This window comes from Rutidosis leptorrhynchoides, chromosome 2 (genome assembly GCF_046630445.1).
Source record: "Rutidosis leptorrhynchoides isolate AG116_Rl617_1_P2 chromosome 2, CSIRO_AGI_Rlap_v1, whole genome shotgun sequence".
In the NCBI taxonomy this organism is placed as follows: Eukaryota; Viridiplantae; Streptophyta; class Magnoliopsida; order Asterales; family Asteraceae; genus Rutidosis; species Rutidosis leptorrhynchoides.
Genome location: NC_092334.1, coordinates 699,840,225 through 699,851,294, shown reverse-complemented (window position 1 = coordinate 699,851,294; position 11,070 = coordinate 699,840,225). Strand labels below are relative to the sequence as shown.

Below are 11,070 nucleotides of genomic sequence, written 5' to 3'. Positions count from 1 at the left end.
AAGGAGATTTTGATCAGTTTTAGGATAGGATTGTAAGACATATGTTTTAAGATTACAAGGCAATCCTAAGTGCTTTAAAGTCTAAGGCAGGAAAGGTTATAGTTTTCTAGATTGCTAAGGCACCCTAGCTAACAAGTAAGGCACACATAAAAATGCAATCCTGGTTCTCTATAACAGCCTGGTTATGCTCTGATACCAATCTGTAACGTCCTCCCAATAGGGTCTGGAAGGAACGTCACTAATATCAAAACATACCAACATATTATAATAAACGAGAACAATACTAAATGATGAATTTAACTTTAATGAGTACGCAGCGGAAAATGAAATATCGTTACAATGACAGAAATAACAATATCGTAAATGTTTACATGCAGAAGTAATAAATGCGATATCTCTTGATCCTATGTCCAAGTAGCATCACATAAGTAGTAAGTATAAGAGCTTGAATCAAACAGTACCTGAGACAAAACATGCTAAAGTGTCAACCAAAAAGGTTGAGTGAAGTTCATCGGTTTAACAAAAAGTTTGTCGTTGTTTTAGACCACAAGATTTAGTTTGTAAAGTTGATCTCCCGCAGGATCAAAAAGTTATGCCAATGCGTGATATTTAGACTAAACGTTCAAGTTTTTGCCCCATGACAAGTTGTGTCTGTCCTTGTCGGTTTAATTTCATTATTAAGTAATACAATGACTTGGTCAAATGTATCGGGGACGTTACTCCCGATAGGCCTACCCCCCAATAATTAAGCATGTCGCAGCAATTAAAAATATCACTGTAGGGACTTAGTCGGACATAGCCGGGTATAGCATAGTTTAACAGTTTGGTACTTGTGTCTAAAGTGTAAAAAGTAAAAACAGCATGTGTCTCACCCCAAGTAAAAGTAAGTAAGTTTGCTAGCAATTAAAGAGGGGCTATGAATTCACCTTAGTAAGTAGAGAGAGAGTTATTCCTCGGAATAAAGAGTTGAACGAGTGAGCAGAAAAGTCAATCTATTGACATTTAAGAGTAGTTAAGTGTTTTGCCCATATTTAAGTTTAAGTATGTGTTTGTTTTACTAAGTTTCAATTCCTAGTAAGTTACTATTTTTATAAAGTTTCCATTTTTAGAAAGTTTCTTATTTTACTAAGTTTCTATGACTAGAGAGTTTCTACTTTTATCAGTGTTTTCCATTTTAGGATACTTGCCGTATTAGATAAGCTTCCAATCACCCCTTTCCCTTCGAATGGCTAATTTAGATCTAGGGGCTTGAGCTATAGGACCCTTTAAATCGGAAATCCAAACCCTCTGCCTAGAATCAGTTTCAATTCCTAGTAAGTTACTATTTTTATAAAGTTTCCATTTTTAGAAAGTTTCTTATTTTACTAAGTTTCTATGACTAGAGAGTTTCTACTTTTATCAGTGTTTTCCATTTTAGGATACTTGCCGTATTAGATAAGCTTCCAATCACCCCTTTCCCTTCGAATGGCTAATTTAGATCTAGGGGCTTGAGCTATAGGACCCTTTAAATCGGAAATCCAAACCCTCTGCCTAGAATCTCATAGAAACCATTCGTCAAGAAAGTTCGAAGATCTATACATCTCTAATACATATCCCAAAATATTTTTATGTTACAATATAAGTAGTAGGTTATAGGTGCTAGTAATAGTAATAGTGTATACATGTTATTTATTTTATTTTTAATTGCATATAATTTATAACATTATTTACATGTTTCGATAAAAATAATAACCGAAGTAAAAAGTAAAAAGTAAAAAGTAAAAAATAAAAAGTAAGAAAAGAATACTTACTAGTAGTAATTCTTCAAAGAGAGAATGAGAGAAATTTTGGTGTGAGTTTGAATGAGAAATGAGGGGTATTTATACTTGAAAAAATTAGGTAAAAAGAATAAAATAATTAAAAGAAAAAGAAATATTTAATTCTTAATGGGATTTTAAAATTAAAAAGTATTAAATGTTAGGTCATGGGATAATGCACAAAATAAAATAATAAAAGTAGTTTTTCCATTAAAATTTTTAATTAAAAAGTAATTTATTTATTTATTTATTTATTTTTTATTTATTTTAAGGATTTTTTTTATGTAAATAAACAAATTTATTTAATGTTTTTCCAAGAATATTTGTCAATAATATTTTTTTTTGTTTTATTTAATTAATAAATACAAATTTTGCATAAAAATAATAAATAATTCGGTATTTTGTATTTTTAATAATAATTATGATTTTAATTATTAAACTATAGTTTTAATAAGTTTGTAAATATTATTACATTTATATATAATTGGATTTATTATATAGTTAAATATATAATACATTAACTAAATAATAAAAGTGATACAAAGTTTATATACTTAGTTAAATTATGTCAAATTATATAAATTAATAATATATTATTTATTTAAGCGTACATTGTTGACTAAAAATTACTATTCGGTCAATATTTAATTGTATATAACAACCCTTAATACATATAGTCAGACATATAACCCTAGGGTTAATTCAGTAATTTAGAAGTCGAAAAGTGAGAGTTGTTACAAGATAGCAGATAACAGATAGCAGATAGCAAGAGCAAGATAACAGATAACAGATAGCAGATAGCAAGAGCAAGATAACACAACAATAATCAAGAACAGATAAAAAATATAATGAAAAACATGAATAAACGCGAGACTCCCCTTCGAAGAAGATGATAACAGATGAATAAGATGAAGATAGGCAGCGGATGAAAGAGTTATCTCTTCTTCAAAAGACAATCCGTTGAAGAAACCCTAATTTGAGTCGATCCCCAAATTTTTAGATCCAAGAACCCTAACACGAAACAAGTCTTAAATCACCAGAATCAAACGCGTTTAATGATGAACACAACGATTCAAGCATCAACCGCTCTGATACCATGTAAAAATCTATGAATCAACACCAGAAATCACACGAACACAACCAAAATACTTCAATATAAATCCAGATCCAGAATACAAAGTTTGTTCACAATATGATGAACAATTTTACAAGAAGAACAATAGCTATATTAATAACCACAATCCAGAAAATAACAAGATCAATCAATCCAATTTAGAATGTTGGACTGAGAATAGAGCAGATGAACTTGAGAGAAAAATAAGATGATAATGATAACTCGTAATTAACACCAACCCTAATCTGCTCTATATAGAAATAAAACCTAAAGTGTAAAATATTTACACTTTAGTCCTTGAAGTAGCAAATGAACATAAAAGCTCCTTTAACTTTGAAATTCTTCATCCAGGATCAAAATAATCTATCATCTTTTACAGCAAGTCCTTAAAGCAATCACCCTTGATTATCACTTGACAATCTGCACAAACCAAATTAAGTTAAATTCTTGAACAATCAAGATTCAATATTATTTACCTGTTTTAACAGAATGCGTGAGTGGTTAAGTCCTATTAAGTGATCCCGTACTGCTGTTTAAAAAAAAAAAAAAAAAAGAGCATAAGTAGCCAAATGTTAAATCCTTAGTAGTACTATGCACATATTTGATGATTCATTTATTATTTATATATATAATAATACATATTTTGCATAATTTGACTTAGTGATTCGATAGTTTCCATGTATGTCAAACATTATGTTGTTAGAGCATAAGTAGCCAAATGCTAAATCTTTATAGTACTATGCGCATATTTGATGATTCATGTATTATTTATAATACATATTTTGCGTAATTTAACTTAGTGATTCGATGAGTTTCCATAGATGTCAAACATTTGACAGTGATGGTTTGTCAAATATGGCAAAATCGTATACTCCGTAGTAAAAATGATGAGTCATCCTTTTTTGAAATCTTTGCTATTATTGACATGACTTCAGGGTTGAGAAAAATACCACCCTTCCGGATAACTAATAAAATAGGTTGTCATCTCAAAATTAGTCGGCTCACAAACCGAAACTAAAACTCGAGCTCGAAAGAAAAAATATTGTGAAAATATGATGACTCCGCCTTTCAAGCACGAGGTCATTTTTTTTAGAAATTTTGATAGGTTATAACAACAAAATAGTTTAGTGATTGATATCTTAATTAATAGTATTATAAAAAAATCTTATATTCAAAAATCTCATTAGTATTATATCTTGAAATTGAAAAAGTATTTAGAAACAATCATGAATTAATACGATTAGAAATCGAAAATATCTCATATATTGAAGTAATTCACGAAGTAATACTCATATTTGAACCTTTTTTATAACCTTTCTAAGAGAACACCCAATGGAGACATGTCTCCAGGCTAGTCCTCAGCGTCACATCAGCGCCACATCAGCACTTTTTTCCACTTCCTTCCCAGGACTAACCCCAGGACTAAACACTCATAACCATGACACTCCTTGCTTCCCTATTTTATTTAATTTTTTTATTTTTTTCGAAAATGAAATAATTTTAATTATTCTTTTATAAATTATAAATTATAAATATTTTTTTTCTAAACAATATTACATTTAATTAAAACTTAAGAATTAATAAAATATCAAAAGATAAAATAAAATAAAAATGTAATAAAGTACTCTATAAATAATTTTGACCACAAATTTATGAGACCACTTGCAAATAAATAAAAAATAAAAAAAATTATTATCTCTCGTCATCTTCTCCATCCATCCATCCCATTTCCCAATTCCAGATCCATTTTACGTTCCATTTTCATTTCTTAACTCCAAATTCTAATTGAATTCAAAAGGCATAAAATTAAATAGAAAAAGAAAAAAAAAACCTATTCCCTCCGTCCTCAAATATTTCACAAACGCACGATTTGGAGAACGATGGAGAGGGCGTCCACCTGGGCGGCCACCTGGGCGGCTTGCTGCCATCGGCGGCCACCTGGGCGAGCTGCTGGGCGGGCTGCAGGACGGCAACAATGGGAGCACCCTAACAATTATTTGTTTTGTAAACCATTATGCCTGTAGGTCCACCAACTAACCCTACACAAATATTAAGTAAGCACGTATAAAATGAAACGAACAACTAACCGTTACGCACTAATAAATAATAATGCTAATATACATGCCTGTAAATGGATTATTTTCTAGTAATAACGCATCACTAAGACCATTTACAATGCGGCTTCATGAGGTAGCAGCACATGTGGCACCAACTGACACTATCTGGCCCTTCTAATGGGGCGTCAGTTTTGGCATTTTAGGGGCGTTAGTCACGGAAGTGACTAATAATAAGAGAAGGTCAGTTTTCTTTTTGACCAATCATATTTTAGTAAATTATTTTATATATTATTAATTTATTTATTTTATCCCCCAACTTCCAATCAGATATTAATACATCACCCTACCCAATATTTAACACAAAAAACTGACACACACACGGTTATAAAATATCAGAAATTGACATTGTCAAATCACAGTCGGATTGCACTTTTTGACCAAAAAGTGTCAAAACCACCTATAACGTCACAGTCACGGTTGAAAATGGTCTAACTAAAACCATGTGTCCGTTAAATTAAAACATTGTATATAGTTCTCTATTAAAGTGACGGAGTTGATATGATGGCTAGGGGTGCTCCTCTCCCCCCCCCCACCACCAGCTAAAATAACATAATAATAACAATAACAATTACCATTAAAATAAAGGAACATTAATTAAATAGATGAAATGCCCTCAAATCATTATACGCAACACAAACCAGAACGGATGGGCTCGGAAAAAGTAAACCAACTTAACCAACCTAAATACTAGCTAACTCGAACCGAGCCTAACGTTATCGAGAACAAAACATAAAATGATCCAAACTACTACATCATCATCAAAGCTAGATCGACAACCTAAATCACAAGAAACAAAATGCAACAATAACAATCACATAAAGAAAGATTTAACCGGCTTATTCATGACTGGACAAACTGTTATGTACTTCTGTATTTTAGCAAGTCAATGTTCAAAAATTTTATTTAGTCCACTAATTAATTTACATAAAACCTATTAGGCTATTGTTATGATGTGCATGTACTCTTAAAATTAACTTAAAATCCTGACTTCGCACGTATAATTATCGATTATATGTGTATCGTACTACAACTATTTTATCCCACTAAATATGTTTCCTAACCGCTGCTATTTTCCCCTTGCCAACTCCAAACAATATCGTGTAGCCCGGGTCTAACATCCTCCTCAAATTTTTTATATTCGAGTGTGTCTCCGGCAGCCTTTGAAAATTCGACAACCGCAACCTCAGGTGCCACCTCAAACACTTCAGCTATCACCGATAATTTCCCTTTTCGTCCCTCTGATACCCCTTGCATCTTCAACTTGTACTCGTTTTTACTTGAATATGAAACATTGAAACTGAACTTCTTAGCTACTGATTCGAGCTTATTCATGATGGCTGATGCACCAAATTTTGATGTAAATAAGGTTCCCCGTTTTTTGTTGGTCTCGAACATGCCGGAAAGATCGAAACCAGAGGACATTGAGGAGATGAACTCGAATGCATTGTAGAATGCTGGTGATGACTTTGATCTTCTGATTGAGTTTTCTAATTCACTTATTTTATCTTCATCTCTTGATTCTTCATTCATTATTGGAGTTTTGACACGTGGAGTCGTAAAACCTAAAAAGATGAATAATAATTGTTGATCATCGCATTAAATTGTGAATATAATTAAAGTAAGGATAAGTAATTTTGTCACTATTGACACATGTCAATGTTAGATATGGAGTATATTGAAAAACTGAAATTAAGAGTTGGTTACCAAAAAATTTATAATCATCTTAATATTAAACATTCAAGTTTTTTTTAACAACCTACTAGTTACGCATTAGGTTTCTTCGTTTATAGTTTGAGGCTCGCCGATAGTTTCTGTTAGGTTTTATCGTTTTCTAGGTTCAAGCCTCTACGCTTTTCCGTGTTGTATCTTTCGGTTAAGAATGTTTTTTTTTTTAAAACATTCACGTTTCTATATGAGTTCGCACTATTTTTGACAAAAATAAAAAAGAAGTTAAAATTAGATACATCAAATTGTATTAAAAATTTTACTGTACAACTACTTAATTACAACTACTTAATTAGGAGTAGTATTTTAAATACTCCCTCCGTCCCACATCTATTGTCCATTATTTTTTTTAATATCTCAAATTAATTGTTCACTTCCATAAATGAATAAGAATAACGTGATAAATATCTTTTGTGCCCCTACTTTATACATGTAAGACAAAAAGATAAGTAAAAAGTAAGAGGTAAAACTGAAAAGTGGACAGAAAAGTATATGTGTCAGGTACTTTTTTTTTAAACTTATGTGTTTTTTGTCTGGGAACAATAGATTTGAGACGGAGGGAGTACTGACTATTTAAAACAAAAGATGAATAAATCACTCGTACTAAATATCACTAAACTAACAGGGTAATGAGGATTAATATGCAATTAATCATAAAAATCTAAGCATTTTTTCAAGCATTCAAGGATTATAAACCTGTGATATCCTTAGCTCCATCACTAGCTTGAAGTCCTCTCAAGAACCATGAAGTCCTCGTAATCTGTGAAATTGTGATCCTTTTAGCCGGGTCAACAACTAGTAACTTCATAATCAACCGTCTTGCATCAGGTGAAAACCACGGTGGAAACTCGTACTCGGCTTTAAAAATCTTTTTATACATATGCATAACATTATCTTCCCTAAAAGGAAGACAACCAGCGAGAAGAACATACAAAATAACCCCACACGACCAAATGTCCGCTTTAGGACCATCATAACCTTTTTTTCTAAGAACTTCGGGTGCTACATATGCAGGCGTACCACACTGCGTATGTAGCATTCCGTCATTCATTAATTGCTCAGGCAATGCAGATAACCCGAAATCGGAGACTTTCAAATCTTCGTTTTCATCCAGTAAGAGATTTTCTGGCTTTAAGTCGCGATGACAAACATCGCGACTATGACAATAATCAATAGCGCTGATTAATTGCTTAAAATATTTTCTAGCTAAATCTTCTTTTAGTCGTCCTTTAATAACTTTTGCAAATAATTCGCCCCCTTTGACGTATTCCATTACTATGAATATCTTTGTCTTGGTAGCCATCACCTCTTTTATTTGAACAATATTTGGGTGGCGAACGAGGCGCATGACCGCTATTTCGCGTGTGATTTGCTCCATTAAACCTTGTTTTCGAACGTTTTCGATTTTGACGACTTTAACCGCAACACTCTCACTCGAGACCAAGTCCCTCGCGTAGTATACTTTGGCGAATGTTCCTTGTCCTAACAATCTTCCCATCTCGTACTTTTCGAAGATTATGTGGCGATTTCCTGCACCAAATCGATAATCATCTAATGAATCAACCATTTTATGTATGCTTAAGTAAATGGACTATTGAAGGTTTATTTTGCGATGTGTGTTGTGGTAGTGTCAATGTTAAATAGCGATAACAACAACAATAATATAAGAAGCATCGTTAAGCTAAATGAAAGAGGAAAGTTTCTTTTTATAAATTTCAGAGTGGTGGGGTTCACTCTATGGTGGGGTTTGTCAAGAGATGATTGGATAATAATGAATTGTTATTGTTTATAAATATCTAAAATTAGGAGTTTGGTAAGCATTATCGACATGGTACCAATGAGCAGTTGTAACGTATCATATCTCAAGTGACAACAATTTAAGAATATTTGTGGGATTATATTTTTGCTTAATTAACTCGAATACAATTTCATAATTTTTTTATCGAAGGGTTTCATAATAGGAGTTCTTTTTGTCATACCTCACCAATATTTTTAATTCATTTTACTTTTACTAAAGATAATTTATAAGTTACTTGATGAAAATGGTTATAGTAACTGTGTTAGTTATTATTTATTAGAAGATAAAGATCAATTAATCCAAATAATTGTTTTAGTAATGATGACAAAAAAAAGCAGCCTACACATCATCACCTCCTTAACAAAACATGATTCATTGTTTGTTTATATATAAAAAATTGAATTTGAAGTTACTATCCGATCATTTTATACATATTTTTACTAGTGGATAAAGCTCCTATAAAAATCCTTTAACACTTCTAAACCAAATAAAATGAATTTTGGATTCATTAATTGAGATGAGAATAAATTTCCCTTTATTTATTTATTAATAGTTTATTTTTATCATTATATTCTTTGGGTGAACTAGAACCACCTACAACAATCTTTTGACATTGGACGTGGCTGTTTTTACACATCAAACATTCTTAACACATACAAAACTTTGCTATCGTTATAATGGTTGCAATAGTGACAGTTTGGTCATTTCGTCAACAAGAACATGTTTTTACTAAATGATTCTTTTTTTCTTAATTCGACCAATTTAATTTGGCTTGGCTTCTTTAACGAAAGAAGAATCCACACAAAAGACGTTTGAAATCTCAATGCGTAGTTGATAAAACACTTGGGTCGCATTTAGACTTAGTTATAAAAAACTCATTTAACTTTTTCTAAAAGCTTCTCTAAGTAATTAATAAATAAAAAAAGTATCCAAATCTGAGTTTATATTCAGAAAAAGAAAATTCCTATTTTTGTTAGGATATATTTTTTTTTTTTTTTGGGTAATGGGTTTTACCCGGTAAATATTATTTCAAAAAATAACAAATACAAATACAAATAAGAACAACGACCACAAGCGCGCCTTGCGGCCCCTCAAACAACCACAAACCAAGCTAGAACCTACACAACAGGACTAGCAAAACAAAAAAAAAACCTACGACACACCTAGAACGAGACATGGACCACTGAAGACTTCCAACTACAACCAACCCGATTTCATCGGGGCCGTAGGCTTAGATGTATTTTTCTCAGCCATAAACGTGGCCGTTTCCTCTTCGTCAGTTTCTATATCGCTCAGCTCATCCACTATGTTATTATTAAACGCCCCAAATGAATTCTGAACCTTCACTTGCTTGCCATCAATAGCATCATCTTTCTTTGTACCACTTGGGTCTGCCTTATTAGTTTGTTGTTTCAAAACCGGTTTTAAAACCGGCCTGTAAACCAACTTTGGTTTCTGTTTGGCCATCGCAAACCCTTCGCCTTTATCCTTGTTATTACCCGCATTTGCCCTTTTTTTCTTACGTTTATAGACTTGCTGGAACCCATCTTCCAGAACATCAATAGTTTCTGGTTCCTTGGTAACAACATTCTTCGGACATTGCGTGTCAATATGCCCAAACAACTTACAGCCATCACAGCGTGGTGGCCTCCATTCATATTCCACCTTGACCATATCACATGTCTTCACAAGACCATTCTCATCAGGTGTAGCAACCTTAATATTTTCTTTCAAAGCCGAATTTGCAGACACCTCAATAAGAGCTCTAGCATAATTAGGACGTCCCCACGCCTCAGAACACATAGTGCACGTGTAACTATCCAACATCATAGGACGTCCTATCGTTGAAGCAATCCTACTCAATCCATCTTCTATGAACCCTGTTAAAGGCACATCATAAAGCTTGACCCAAATCGGGACCTTATTCAATTCCTCTTTCGTTAATGAGACATCAGGAGTCCACTTGTTAAGAATTATGGGAATATTTCTAATGGTCCATGGACCACTTTCTAGCACATCCATCATCCCTTTTTTTGTCATAAACTTGAAAAAATAGAATCCCTTAGAATTCATCATAATGCGTTCGATTCTAAATTTCTTCCAAGCATTTAACACATAATTTTGGACAACAGGAAAAGCAACTCGTTTACCCAAAAAGTAACCATATAGAGTATTCTCATACCTTTTAACAGCCTCTTGGATCGAAGACAATGGTAGTATCACATCGACATCACCATCACTTGCTACAGGTTCTATGTAACGAAAATTTACTTTTCGTTTTGCCTCTTCCCCATAAGCCATGTCTAAGTATGATGAAGGAACATTTGTTGTCACAGATGGTACCCCTTGCTCATCCACCTTAGTATCATCATTCCCATTAGCCATGTCTAAATGTGATGGAGGAACATTTGTAGTAACTGCTGGAACCCCTCGCTCATCACAATCCACGTGAACATCACCCTTTTGCAGGTTCTTTGTCCCTTCCTGTACGGGAGTGACATCATTTACTTCATCATCAAG

General features: G+C 32.7%; 1 protein-coding gene across 1 annotated transcript; it reads right to left on the bottom strand.

The window, feature by feature from the left end:
- Positions 1 to 5,901: 5,901 nt before the first annotated feature.
- Positions 5,902 to 8,410, bottom strand: LOC139894675 (CBL-interacting serine/threonine-protein kinase 25-like). The gene is made up of 2 exons (XM_071878079.1): positions 7,449 to 8,410; positions 5,902 to 6,589 (listed from the first exon to the last, which is right to left on the bottom strand). The coding sequence occupies exons 1-2, from the start codon at positions 8,317 to 8,319 to the stop codon at positions 6,084 to 6,086; spliced, it is 1,377 nt and encodes a 458-aa protein (XP_071734180.1). The 5' UTR covers positions 8,320 to 8,410; the 3' UTR covers positions 5,902 to 6,083.
- Positions 8,411 to 11,070: the final 2,660 nt, after the last annotated feature.